At 33.2% G+C, this 15502-nt stretch overlaps 1 protein-coding gene across 2 annotated transcripts; it reads right to left on the bottom strand.

The window, feature by feature from the left end:
• Positions 1–9380: 9380 nt before the first annotated feature.
• On the bottom strand, positions 9381–13309 carry LOC147570084 (Heavy metal transport/detoxification superfamily protein). 2 transcript variants are annotated; one of them, XM_086656662.1, is made up of 3 exons: positions 11763–13309; positions 11565–11640; positions 9381–11394 (listed from the first exon to the last, which is right to left on the bottom strand). In XM_086656662.1, the coding sequence occupies exons 1-3, from the start codon at positions 11790–11792 to the stop codon at positions 9785–9787; spliced, it is 1716 nt and encodes a 571-aa protein (XP_086512788.1). In that variant the 5' UTR covers positions 11793–13309; the 3' UTR covers positions 9381–9784. The 2 variants fall into 2 exon arrangements, with proteins under 2 accessions (XP_086512788.1, XP_086512789.1); XM_086656663.1 differs by having other exon boundaries at positions 11565–11683; positions 11724–12199.
• Positions 13310–15502: the final 2193 nt, after the last annotated feature.

Here is a 15502-nt window from a genome sequence, read left to right as displayed (position 1 = left end):
TAATGGGGGTTATGATAAGGTATGATAAGTAGTAGAGTAAACAGTTGGGTTGTTAAAAATCTCAGAGATATCCTTAGAAAGATGTTTGAATTGATAGCACTGATGATAATCTTCATTAAATTTTGTTGTCTGTGTTTCTATGTAAAAATAAAACAAGAGCAAGTACATGAAATGACTAGAATACTCTACTCCTACTTGTCGAATGTATCAGGGTTCTAGGGCATGGTATCATCAGAATTTGTTGTCCTTCTATGTATAAGTTAAAAATTCTTTTCAATCCACAAATTGTAGGTCCAAAATAAAATTCGAAAAGAGATTAAGGTCTAATTTTTCCACATAATAAAATTTTAGTAATTTTTCCTTTTAAAAGAAACATTGTTGATACATTATGTGTTATGTATGAAACATATAAAAAAAATGAAATAAAATATAGAACTTTAGTAATAAATAACATGTCGATCCATTATGTGTTGTGTTTGATACATGGTAAATATTTTTCTTGTTAGAATTGGTAAAGATGTTTTGAATGTTTACAAAATGTAGATCCATACCATGTCGTATTTCTACATTATTACAACATTATTACAACATTTTACATCTCGCAAGACACAAATATAAATAGGAAATTTCATGTTTGCAGTTGTGATCATTTCTTGCTCGACGAGTTTATTGTTATCACTTTATTTTATTAATACAAATAAATGTAATAGTAGGAAGTAAAGGTGAATATATTTAGGACAACTCCTAGTGAACATCTAGTTAGAGAGACGAAGAAGTCCTCTTAAACTTATACATGACACTACATAAACACGGATACCTCTCATATATTGATACGTTTTAGAAAAAACAAACATATAACTATACTGAAACTAACCTTGATATCATGAGAAAAGTCGACCACGAAACGAAGTATAGTTACACCCTATTAAGTAATCGTACCACACTTTCAACAACAAAAAATATGAAATGGTACCATAATCTTTAAGCTTAAAGTCTATTTTGATATCTTCTATTATATTTGGCTTGCAGATAAATAAATATAAAAGAAAATAAAAAATATTGGTGTGTTAATTAAGTTAATTTTCTCTTTATTTGGTATGTACTTCTATGTAACTAGCTACTATTATTCACTTTTTTTTTTTTTTTTTTGTTGTTGAAGAAAGCTACTATTATTCACTTAGAATACTAAAACTTCACTTTTGTGACAATTTAATTTTTTGTGTCTCGAATATCCAGATTCTTTTGAAAATACTAAATTACACAAATTCTTCATACAAAATAGAACACAAAAACCATCAAATCATTCATTCTGAACACGGTAGAAATGTAAATTTTTAAGACCGACAAAGCGGCGGATACATTAGTTAATGTATCGTTTACTAATTTTACTTCCAAGTTAAGTTATATTAGTGAAAACGAAGCACTGAATTGATCAACTTAGATTAGAACGCACTTTCATGCACCAAACAGCCCTCATGTGAGATATAAAACTAACTAACCCTCGAGTATTGTGAAATTTGACTGAAGAATTTTGACCTTTTATTTGATATCACATTTTAACTTTGAATCCATTTGCTCTTATTTTACGTTTTTAGTGGCGAGACAATTATGTCTTACTTCTAATATAATAAGCATATAATTAATATCGTAATAAAATAGTTGATGGAATATATTGATAAAGGTGCAATTACAAAACTTTGTTTCATATTGAAACAAATAGAAATATACGATATATCTGTAGTTGTATTGCATCATTCGTGTTTTTGGAGATATTTGACGTAATTCATTTGATATATTGTAATTAGAAAGACAAATTTGACAAACCAATCATTATTGTAGATATATACTACAATTTTGTTGTGAGATTTCATTATGAGATTTTACTCGTTTTATGATGCACTCTGATATCCAAAATATGACTAATTCGTTAAATTTTTATCTTATAGGAACGAAATTTTAGCGTAAAAAATGTTGTGCATATCCTTATACTCTCGTTAACACATTTTCAGCGACACGTTGATTTGTCGCATTAGTTGTTGTACGGTTGAGATATTTAGTTGTTAATTATCTAAAGATAGATCGCATTTCGTATTTTGTTCATCAAAAAAAAAAAAGTTACTTGTAGTAAATGATCATTAAAGTCTATTACCCTTTTAACTCATAGTTGGAACTCATTTCTACTAACTCTTCTTTTACAGAATGCATGGTTGAATTAATATGTTAAAATGATATTAACATTAAGAAATGATGGAGACACAGCTTAGTGGTAAAATGCTTCATTGACTAATTTCAATAGTCTTTACTTTCTTTATCCTCTTTTGCTTTCAACAAGTAATCATTTTTCCTTAGACTTAAATCTTACCACAGAATACCCCACTGATGACAACTTCAAATGTTTATCAACAAAAGAGAAAGGCATCTTGTTGATTTCCTATACAAACGAATTCGTAATTTGTAGTTACCACTTTTATAATTTATCAGAAAATTTTATGTAATCAAGATGGACGTTCGCTACATATTAAAAAAAAAATATTACAGATCACTAAGATTATGTAGATGCAACGCTAAAAATCACGAGTTTATTGATTTTTCAACTATATTAATCAATATCTAAAGTAAAATCTAATATGTCCGATTGGATTTGTCTTATATCATGTTTAGAAAGTGGTAGAGGAAATTGATGGAGAGAATGACCAGAGTTATGTGGGTTATGTTTCCCCATCATTTATCAAAAACCAATAAATAACTTTAATGGTCAAAACTCTCATCCCAGGACATTTCTTACTTTTTCTTTTCCTTGAAAGACAAAAAAAGATTGTACCTCTCTCACCATCATGTTTTTTTTGTTAAACTTTAATTTTGAAATGAAGAAGTGTTATGGTTTTCATTCACATGTGAATCTTTTATATATAAACTTTATATATATATATATATATATATATATATATATATATATATATATATGTTGTTCCTCCGGTTTTGATTTGAGTTCACTTTGACTCTGTCTGATCTTGATTAAGTCAGAGTCTGGGTTAAAGTAGGGAATTTCATTTCTCTAAGTTATAGAGAGATAAAATATAAGTGAATACCGACCTTATCAGTAATTTCTTCTTTCGGATTAACCGAGATAGACAAAAGATAATATAGTCGAGGCGAGAATAAATTTTCTTTCCTTAAGACATTTTACACCCCCGTAACAGTACCAAACGTTAGGGTGTATGCCTTCGGAATACAACGACTATCCTTTCAGAATTTTAAGATGGTACTTCTATATTCTGAAAGCGGACGAACCTTCGTAAGTATTATGAGCTCTTGGACTTATGAGAATGATCTTCTAGACGCTTTAAAATTCACTCGAACCTTCTTTCTTCCTTTTTCTTCTAGATATTCTAGGCAAACCAGAACCTCTAGAATTACTTCTCAATCAGATATTCTAGGCAAACCAGAACCTCTAATTGTTAGAAGAGAAGAGAAGAAGAGAATGAATTTGATGTTCTAGACGACCTATGATTATCACTTCACTCAAAGCTTCTTTTTTCCTTTTTCTAGATATTCTAGGCAAACCAGAACCTTTAGAATTACTTCTCAATCAGATATTCTAGGCAAACCAGAACCTCTAATTGTTAGAAGAAAATAAGAGAATGAATTTGATGTGTATTGGAATGGTTTTGGATGGTTTATATAGGAATTGAATGGGTATATAGTGTCTTTTGGGGGTCAAAGGACATAATTGTTTGGAATATAGGGACTAAACTTGAAGTCTGAATCAAGTTTAGAGTCGGTTAAGATATGGGACGTTGGATTGGGCTCAAATGCTCCGGTGGAACGCCTACCGTGGGATGGAGCAGGATGTAGCCCGAATTTGTCCCAACAGATCAAGAAAGTAACAGTTAGATGAGGATCTGGACTTGTCCCGAACTGTGACCGACGCGGAGGTGACGCGACCTGTTGGATCTCGCGGATCCAACGCTTCTGGTCGCGTCCCACCGTTGTCCCGAAACATAGGACGCGCGACCGTCAAATCTCGCTTCAACAACTCGGGTGGAACGCGAGCCGTCCAGATCTGGACGTGCTCGCTTCGCCCAAATGGTCCCCAATCTAACTTTGTCCGTTTTGACATTTCAGTACCTATTTCGACCGATCTTCGTCCAAACTTTAAACTTGAATTTCTCATTCATCCGGAATCGGATTTGAGTGATTCTTGGCTCTAAATTGAAGAGCTCGACGAGATGAATGCAATGACGCGTTTCGTTTCTGAGTTTGACGAGTCGGGTCGAGCCAAAGTCGGCTCCGATTCCAACAATCCCCCACATATATATCAATTTTGCCTCTCCTAATCTGATCGTTTAGTTTTTCATACCGAACTGCAACAATTTAATAATCATACAATTGTTAGATAAGGAAATTGTTCTAATTTTTAATCGAAGGTTAGTTATAGCCTAGTAGCCTACACACTGTTAATTTAAATTAGTTTAGGTTTCTATATTGAACGGTGCCCAGTTGATAAACTCTGATATTCACAAAAAAAGAGCGAAATCCATTATACGAAAAGAAATAATAATAATAAATAAATTGAAGATTTCGGATAGATAAACAACCTCAAAATACTAGCAAATATGTAGTTTCAATAGGTCTGTCTGTCTCTATGTGTAGGAACTATGACTGGTATTGTACAAGTAAATTTACTAGTAAAATGAGAATAATGTGTTTGCTATACAAACAACACTAGTGCAGGAAACATTGACAAAGCTGACCTTAAATTTAGGGTAGTTGGCAGGTCTACTTAAGAGTATCTCATTTTTACCAAGCACTATGAAGTCTGATTTAGACTAGTTATTTATGGATTCTCTGATCAAAAAGGAAAGATATGTCTCCTTATGTACTATTTGCAAAAGAAATTTTATAGTGGCTAGCTAGTGATCAGGCTCAATGGTTAGGACTTAGGAGAAAGATGGTGACAATCTATCTTACCCATATTAAAGAAGAAAGGTTAAAAGTAAAAAAGGACACATCTCATGCAAGTAGAAATTCACCCAAATGTTTCATAAAGAAAACCATATCACAATTCCATATTTGAAGAATTGGACTAATGGAGTGGGTGGTGGATTGTTATGCTTTTTTCCACTAAATCCATTTATGCCTAAAGTCATCTTCTCTCCCCACTACCTAGTCAAATCAAACACTATATATATAGACGAGGAGGAATAAGTTGATCCTGTACATTGCAGGCGTAGACAATGACATGCATTTACGATGTAATAAAAAAACAACAAGATATGTGCTTTTCAAATACAAACAACATTGTCGAACTTCTAAAGATATTTGATGCACCAGAAACATGGTTATTTGACCAATGGTTGCTAAATAAATCTCTCGTTATCACAATAATCTGTCTCTCAACTTAACCTAGTTGGAACTTTTCTTTGATAGTAACACCTTCATATGTCAACCAACAGCGTGCTATTAAACTCATGTTTTTCGTGATATTTATCTTAATCTTAAATATCCAAAAAGAAAGAGGTTAGCATCAAATTTCATCCTTAAAAAACATTCATTATATTCAAGTACCCACCACTAGCAAGTCAAAAGGTATAGACAAATATTTTTTGTTTAAGATAAATTTTGGCTTTCAAAATTTATTAAAATAATTGTAGGAGGACCTTAATCAAAATATACAAAGCATAAATTAGTTTGACCGATAAATTCAATGAAGTGGACAGCAACATAATTAACAAATTATACTTACACCCAAATGTATGAGGATATTAATAATAAATCCAAAAATACCCACTAAGATTTGAAAAAGAAAGAAAAATTCCATAAATTAGGACTAAAAGAAATAACATAAAATAATGTCACTGAAACCAACATCACTTGTATTATTTGCTAGTAATCAGTGAAAAAGATATGATGTCTAGTGGTCAACACTTCATGGCCCCATTTCAAACTCTAATTGTTGACCTTATGTGAAAACAATGTCTCAATATTGTTTTTCAAAATTAAAACTTGAACACTACCTTTAGTGGGTTAGGCTACTTGTTCAAGGGCACATTCCATTCCCATTATTAATATATGAAATTCTATTGGAATTTAGTAATCAAAAACTCAATTTCGACAAATTTTATGAACCCAAATTCGAAAAGTCAAGTTCGATTTCTCTACTATATTATACAGTAAAATTAAAAAAAAAAAACAATTATTTAGTAAAACTTCACCAAATTATAATGAAAATATTTATATTTGTACATAGGAACGACACAATAATTTGTATAACAGAGACATAATCGAAAGTATGTAGTTTAATCCATTTATTCTAATTTTATACTTAACATTTATAATTGTGATTTTACTAAAACAAACAAGATTGGAATTACTCATAATAATAGAGATAAATTGGTAGATGACCTTGTGAAATGTGCAGGCACGATAATTAAGTTATTAGAGGAAGGAATGGGATTTAGCTTTCACTAATTTCGAAAGATGGCTAAAGATTTGTTTTAATCTTTCCATGGTACCTAACTTGGACTTGTTTTGTTTATAAGTAGTAACTTTTTCTTTAACTTAACGGCGTTTATTTGAACTCTGTTAACTTGCCTAGTTGACTGTCAGTGTTTAGTAAGTGTGTGGGCCCTAAGTCACATGGAACTTCACTGGTGAAGGAAGGAATGCCTCCAAACAAAGTAAATATATGGGACCTACCTTCACTCTTCTCTTGGCATTTGGACTCAAGTGGATATTTTCTCCTTTCACTTTTTGCCAATAATACCCTTACTAATCCTATATTTTACATTTGATTTTAGAAAATGGATTTGGTACATGTACATCATATAGTATGATATATCCCATCTAGAGTTCTCACAAATTTATAACATCATGGGGCGCTTTAGTTGAACGATCACATGTACATTTGTTCGAAAGTTTCGATAGAATTCGATTCCAATGTTAAGGTTGTTCTTTCTCTATTGAAACTATGTTTAGACCGTTTTGAGAAATAGTTGAAAAGTTAAAAGAAAAAAGAGTTAATCTTATTCCTCTTGTAAAGGTTAACACATACTAATTTAGCAAATATACTTCTTGTAGAGTTTTTTTTTTGATGAAGGTACTTCTTGTAGAGTTAGTTTTCCTATAAGGAAAAGAAAAGTATACAATTTTAACACCATCTTTTTTCGACATTACCAAGAAGAGGGAATATTCTTCAAATAGAACTATAGAAATGAGGATCATATCAACAATTTAAAAGGTACACCTTCAAGCAAATTAGTTAGGGACTATTAGCACAAGAAAATAATTAACTTGTTTTTTTTCGTTATTTAAATTCGTTATAAATAATGGGAGGTCGCTATAATTCTAGTGATATCAACCTATCGTAGAATCCTTTCAACAAAAAAAAAAAAAAAAAACCTATGGTAGAATAAAAAAAAAAAGAGAATAAAATTATGAAACCCAATCTTTTAAGATAATTGTCTTCTACCATACCACACTTCAATCCAAAGGCTTGCTATCTCACTTCTCTAGTCTCTAATCTCTCTCTCTATTTTTTTTTTTTTTTTTGTTGAAACTCTCTCTCTAAATTAGTACAAAGTTGAGAAAACAAGCTTAATTTAACTTACTTTATGATCAAAGTCCCTGAATTTACTCCACAAAATCTGCTTTATAATTAAGGACAAAGAGGATTGTGAAATTAGATAGCAATAAAAAAATTAAGACTAAAAAGGGGAATGTGTTTCCTTCATTCTCTCATAAACTATAAGTTAGTATTATTTTTATTCTATAGTGCTTTTGTTCACATGAGGGGTCCAATATTCAATCAAATACACTCAAGATAATATCTTATATGTGCAATAATATTAATATTTCGTCCCTTCTTCCCTAAACAAAAATTTAAAAACTACCTAAATGTTTAAATATCCAGCCATATTTCCGTGTTTCTTTTGTGTGTGCCCATTTGATCGGTTGTAACAAATATCGAGCTATTTGAAAGAGCCCACAAGGCATTGGTCATTGTAGTCTGTCGATTAGGCCTGTAAATGGTAGCTTATCAGATCGGATATGGGCATATCCATATCTGAATCCGATAAGCTATCCGAATATACGAATCCGATAATTATCCGTTGGATATTAGAAATCAATATCCGAATATGATAATATTAAAGAATATCGGATAATGCCCAATATCCGAAACTTTAACAAAATTTTAAATTTTTTCTTTAAATTTTTAACCATTACATCTAAATAATAAATCTCAACCCTACATTTTATATATTATTATAAATAAATTTAAATTTTTATTAATTTTTAATATTACTTATCGGATACGGATATTTATCGGATCGAATATGAGTGTATCCGTATCCGATAAGCAAATATCCGGTAAGGAATATATGAATCCGTATCCGAAAATTTCAGGTATTTTTTTAAAATTCGAATACGAGTGCGGATCGGATATCGAATATTCGGATATCATTGACAAACTTACTGTCGATTGTGTTATGCTTCTTATTGCAAACTCCGCAATCACAATCTACAATTTTTACAGTTTTGTCGAAGTAGTCATAAATTTGTAGTTCGACAAAATTGTCCAGATAACGGACACAGATTACACCCTCGTACTAACGTATAATGCAGTGGTCAAACAAACACCACTTGTATCCGTAGAAACCTCCATACTTTTTCTTATAGTTACACGTACACCCCTAAAGTGGAGTACTTTTTCTGTTACACCCATAAGTAGACTAGTGGGACCCAATAGAGAAATGAAGAAGAAATTTTGATAGCCAATCAAGTCAAATAATTCGATTAGACCTTCAAATGTGTTCACCAATCAACACCGTTAGATCTTTCAATCAATTGGTTAAGGTGTCTTGATCAACAAAAGTGAAGTGAGAGATATCATGCTAAAGAGGGTCCCAACATTACCCCTCACCAATTGAGAGAGGGAGATGGGACCCTGGGAGTACCTTGAATTGGATTCAAATCACTTTACTCTTTGAATTTGTGGAGCCTTGATCCATCTACCATTTCTTTTAAGATGGATGTGGCCCACAAATAGTAAGCTTAATACAAAGTAACAATAATGTTATATACTGTTTCTGTTTTTTCTTTAATTCCAGTGCCATCTACTTCTGGCATGGCATTACAAGAAATTAATACATCATCAAGATTTGATAGATAACCGCCTAAGTGTTACTATAGTAAAATTCAATTATTGCTTTTGCTTTTGCTTTGTGGTGGACTCAAATAGTGCAAAGTCGACAAAGTATTATCTTGGTGATTGTCCTTGGTATGTGAATGAAAAACTACCCAACTACATAGTGTTAGTAGATCATGCAAATAATTATGAAAATGAAAGAAAATAAAAAAATAAAAAAGAGATAGAAGTCTTGGCTAAAGGCTTTTTTATTGCCCTATCATCTGTTTCTTATTAGCTTTCCAACTTATAAACACACATATTTAACACATTTCATAACAAGCTAAACATCTCTCTCTTTGTTCCTCTCTCTCTCTCTCTCTCTCTCTCTCTTAATTGCATCTTATAGAGTCATAAGAGCTTCCCACCCCAACCTAAACTTTGATATATAATCTTTTATAAATACTCCCCTACATAGTTATATAATATAAACTCTAAAAACAAGTAAATTAAAAGAAGGGGAATTCAAAGATAAAAACAGCCCATTAATTTTCACTAATAATTTGCCCAAGTATGTAACTCGCCGCCCCCGCCCACAGGCCCCGCAACAACACCGTTGAACCCATTATTGCTATCGGTGAAAGAGTTTTCGGTAACTCACATGACATTGCAACTGTCGGTATTCTCGTCACTGAAGTAATGGGTGTAAGGATCATTCACCGGAGGTGGCATTGGAGCCATGTAATTCACCGCCGGAGGTGGCCGAGCATACATCATCGGATGAAAACCTGCACCGTTGGCGTTTGCCATTTGCGCATTTGCCATTTGAGCGTTGGCCATTTGGGCTGCCGCGGCCGCCCGCTGTTGTTGCTGTTGCATCATCATGGCAGCCATATACTGTTGTTGTTGCTGTTGTAATTGTTGCTGTTGATAAGGATTTCCGGCTACGGTTTCCGGTCCGGCACCTTGGAAGTAACCGCTGGGCATTCCACCACCGCCTCCACCATTATTCATGGCGGATGCAGGTAAACCTTGAACAGAAGGGATATTACCCATCTGACCACCACCACCACCACCACCAACCATTCCTACTGGTATATTACTCATCTGACCACCACCCATCGGCATATTCCCCTTCTGACCCATCATTTGCATATTCCCCATCTGACCCACATTTCCACCACCACCACCACCACCATTATTAGGAGCACCTTTGTTAATTCCACCACCATTGTTACCATTCTTAGCTACAACAGGGTTCCCACCACCATTTTTACCACTTCCTCCTTGATTTGGATTCACCCCACCTTGATTTTGATTTCCCCCACCACCACCTTTCTTCCCCCCATTACCATTTTTAACATCACTATTTCCACCATTTCCCTTCACCTGCACAGGAATATTTACAGCACCACCACCACCATTCCCACCACCCATGCCACCAGGGCCACCAGGGCCACCAGCACCACCAACTTTGTTCATCATCTGAGGATGCATGCCATTCATCATCATCTGAGGATGCTGGCCATTCATCATCCCATTAGGCATCATCCCATTTTGTGGCATTCCTCCTCCTTTAGGCATCATCATTCCATTGGGTGGCATCCCTCCTTTAGGCATCATCATCTGAGGTCCTCCTCCTCCTCCTCCTCCTCCTTGACCACCATTACCCATCATGGGTTTAACATGGATCTTATTGATGGGATGATTAGGGTCATCAAACTCATCATCATACTCATCATCAAACTCATCATCATCATCATCTTCAAAATCTTCATCATCAAACTCATCATCTTCAAAATCTTCATCATCATCTTCTTCTTCATCCAAATCAAACTTTACTGATTTTTGATCTTTCATCAAATTTGGTGGTAACTTTTGTTGTGGATTCTTCCCATTCATTAGATCTTTCAATCCTTTCATCTGAGCTAGTTGTTGTTCCATCTGTTGATGTTGTAACTGTTGTTGCTTCTGCTGTTGTTGTTGTTGTTGTTGTTGGCCTCCTTTAGGTTGATCTTTTCCTCCACTACTCTGAAACTTGTTATCTTTCCCATCTTTCCCACCTTTTCCATTCTCAATTTTCATGTTCTTCATTTGATTATTGAGTTGATTTTGGTTGTTATTGTTGTTGTTAGATGCCTTTTGAGCTCCCCAAATCTCTGCATGTTTCCCAGATTTACAAAGTTTCTTTATCAAAGTACTTGGATCAACATTTCCTGAAACTGTCACCTTCCCCTGTTCTGAATCTATACTTGTAGTATAAACCCCTAAAATCCAAAACAAACCCAAATCAGAAATCAAGATTTCAAGATGACCCAGGAAAAAATCTCAAATACCCATTAAAGAATGATGAAGAAAAATCAATTTTTTAAGTAGATTCTATCACTAAAATTAAGTAATTTTGAACAGAAAAAAAGGGGGTAAATAGTAAAAATACCATCAATTTTCTGTAATAGTTTTTTCACCTTCTGCTTACATCCATCACAGTGAATGTTAACTTTAAGAACACAAGTCTGCAAACACAAACATACAAAATGATGAAATAGAACAAAGATTCTTGAATAGTTAATGAAAAAATTGAAAGAAAGTAAAGAACTTTGAGTTAATTAGAAGTAGAACAGAGAGATGGGTTTACCTGGATCTTCAAGAACTCTTCTTTACTCATATTAACAACAATGGTTTAATAACTATAGAAAGATCTAAACAAAGAAGATGAATTACTACAAGTAAAGGAATTTGGTTCCAGACTATGAGAAAAATTAGTGAAATAAATGGGGGGTTTTTCAGCAAAGAAGAAGAGTCAGAAAAGATTCAGTTTTTAATTAAGAAGATAGAGAAAGAATGTGTGTGAAGGGAAGAGAGAGAGAAAGGAAGGGTGGGCAAGGGAAGCTGTAATTTCCCATCTGCATCCTCTATTTCAGGTTTGTATTTTTAGAGAGACAAAGAAAGATAGAGAGAGAGAGAAAGCTTTCTCAAGGCAATAGAGAAGAAGAACATAAACAACAGCACTGATGGAATTCTCACTACTTTCTCACCCTTAATTTATTGATTTCTTTTCCTCTTTTTCTCCTTCGATTTTTATTGTTATTTTTTACTACTTAATTTTTACTGATTTGTTTTCTTTACTGAGTCAGCTTAAATTTTCTTCAATCGGCGTGGCTTCTCTTAATGGGCTCGGCCCAACAGTAAAAAGTGAAGAAAAATATCTAAAAGTTTAAAGTCTCACAAAAATAGGGTAAAATTGAACTTGTGTGAACAGTTTGTTTCATTTCACACCAAATGGAGATCTCATATTTTGTCCAAAAAGTATATTTTTCCACTAATCAACCACAAATCTCTACTTAAATAAACTAAATTAAAAGGTAAGATTCATATCTAGAAGAATTATTCTTTCACATAAATAAATGACTTCAAACTATTTTTTTGTTTGTTTCTCTAGTTTGAGATGTAAATAGATTTTCTCAAGAAAGAATATGATAAAGTTGATTGTTTGAAATACAAAAGTCAATTAGTGAAAATTCAGACTGAAGTTATGAACAATAGTCCACTATTTTTTGGTGCAGAAGTCAGAGACACTCCTCTTAAAATCGTGAGGTCCTGAATTAATCTTCAAAATTCGATACGTTTACAAATTTTATTAGTAATCTCTTCCCTGAGAAAGTAGCTACCATTGTAGTCCCAAAACTACAATTATCTGCATTCAGAACAATGTCCTTTCAAGAAAGATGCATCCGTGACACCACTTGATCCTATAAACTTAACATTTACGATAATTTAATAAGAGGGCAGATAGCATAAAAAAATAAGCTAAGATGGACTTCATAGTGCCTAAATTTTTTAAATACCCAAAGATAAGAACTAAAGTAGGTATTTTGTCAGAGACTGCTTTGGGTAGTACTTTGAATTTTATAAGCTATAAAAAGGAACTCGATTATCTCTTGCACAAGAAATTGAAGGTGGGAAATGATCAATTAGATTGATTAATTTTAAATACTCCATAAAAAGATGTCATGTGCATAATGGACAAAGTTATACCCTCCTTCTGTTTTGCTATGCCTAATGTTTCTGTAACAGTAAAATAATAGCACCAAAATCTAGATGTATTATTACCTATAAGTACGAAAAAATTGGTTCTCCTTAGGGAAATGCAATAATACTGTTGAGAAGTCGTCGATAGAAGACAACATTAGGCAAATAAAACTATAAACGTATAAAACAAGATACATCTATCATCATAGTTATTATTGTGATGTGACTAGTTTTTCAAATAACGGTAAGAAAGTATAACAATCTTCTACTTTAATTGAGAATATGATAACATCTCCTTATAAAGAAGAAAATTCTATCTTCAAATCGAGATAAAATAATATTTTAGTTACTTCAATATGATCAATAGTTAAACAAAATCCAATTAAATAACAGTTAAGATTATATGCACCATACAAAGGATTTATGTGATTTGGACCCTCAAACTACCACTATTTTTAGTTTTTTTTTTTTGTTGAAATCCACATTTCTTTGTTGGTTGCTTTGTCTACATCTACAAGAATACAATTATAGTAACTATTAGTAATCTTCAACAAGATTAAAGATTAGGAAACTCCAAAGATAACTTAACTCAAGCTAATTAACTAATTTCTTTTTCTTTTTTGATGAGATAACTAATTTCATTTAGAAAATACTTAATGTTGTCTTAATTGTCAGATTGGTACATTGAGCGATAACCAGAAAATATCCTAACTAAATAAGAGTTCCCTTTTCAACAAAAAAGAAAAGAAAAAATAAGAGTTCCCTAATAAACCCTAGTTAGGTTCGAATATTATTTTTTTTGATGGGAGCAGAGAAAGGGAAAGGACAAATGATTACTAAACTGGTGTGAGGAAGAGGGAAGGACTTGTTGGCATTTTTTTTGTTGTTGAAATCTTTGGTGACTTTAATTAACTAAAACGTTATTACAATACATGTGTAATAAAAGATAAGGTACATTCTTCCATGTCCTTGTTATGGTTAGAGTTAATTCCTATATGGCTCCCTATTTTGTGACCAACTTCCTTTTTGGCCCCCCTTTTTTTTTTCGTAAATTCAAATATGGCCCCGTATTTTTATGTAAATGGCGTAAATACCCTTCCTAATTTCTAAATAAAATATTGAAAACATAATTATTTTCACCTCACCTCTCTCTCTCCACCTCATCTCTCTCTCCACCTCACCTCTCTCTCTCTATCTCTCTCTCCATCTCACCCCTCTCTCCACCTAACCTCCCTCTCTCTCTCTCCACCTCACTCTGTCTTCTCCGATTAAGTTCATTCCGGCCGGCGACCTTAAAAAAAAGTCTCACCTCTCTTTGTCTTCTCCGGCAAGGTCGCCGACCGGAAAATTTTCCGGTCGGCGACCTTGCCGGAGAAGACAAAGAGAGGAGAGGTGGAAACTGAAAAGAGAGAGAAAAAAAAGGTGGAAAGAGAGAGAGAGAGAGAGAGAGAAGTGGAGAGAGAGAGGTGAGGTGGAGAAAGATGTGAGGTGGCGGCGACCTTGCCGGAGAAGACAAAGAGAGGTGAGGTGGAAACTGAAAAGAGAGAGAAAAAAAAGGTGGAAAGAGAGAGAGAGAGAGAGAGAGAAGTGGAGAGAGAGAGGTGAGGTGGAGAAAGATGTGAGGTGGAGATAGAGGTGAGGTGGAAATGAGGTGGAATGCATTTAATTTTATTTTGAAAAATTATGAATAGGAAGGACAATTAGGACATTTACTTGAAAATAGGGAGCTATATTTGAATTTACGAAATAAAGGGAGCTAAAAAGGAAGCTGGTCATAAAGTAAGGGACCATATAGGAATTAACTCTTATGTTTATCTACTTGTTGGCATTGCTACAGCCTACAAGTAAGATGACCATCTTTAATTTGTAAGGTGGCACAAATCGTAAGGAGGCACAACTTTTTTGTTTACAAATCTACAAAATTCAAATCAAACTGTTAAGTTTGTGATCATCCAACTCAAAATTAATTGACAATGAGTGGAGTTGACGTATACATTATATTCTTGATTATTAGATACCCTTTCTCTCATAGGAGATCAATCTCACCAAAAACTAATAAACAAAAATTAGATTTCACGTCATATATCGATTTCACACATTTCTTGTCTAAATTAGTCTTTGAGATAGATGAATATATATATATTTCAAATAAACAAAATTATTATTTTCGTTCTTCTAACTCAAACAAGTAGAGAATGTTGTCGCTTTGTTTCTTTTCTACCCTTTGCTTGTAAATGATGAATGACTTGTGATGACAAAATAAAATACTATGTCAAAACTGAGCTTAATCCGTCTTAAAGGTTTTAGGTCATAGCTAGCTAACTAATGTTTAGGCTAATAATTTAT

The sequence above is a fragment of the Eschscholzia californica genome, unplaced genomic scaffold (genome assembly GCF_041429995.1).
Source record: "Eschscholzia californica isolate CP2 unplaced genomic scaffold, dmEscCali1.0.p SCAF_1, whole genome shotgun sequence".
NCBI classification, from domain to species: Eukaryota; Viridiplantae; Streptophyta; class Magnoliopsida; order Ranunculales; family Papaveraceae; genus Eschscholzia; species Eschscholzia californica.
This window is presented reverse-complemented; position numbering and strand designations above follow the sequence as displayed.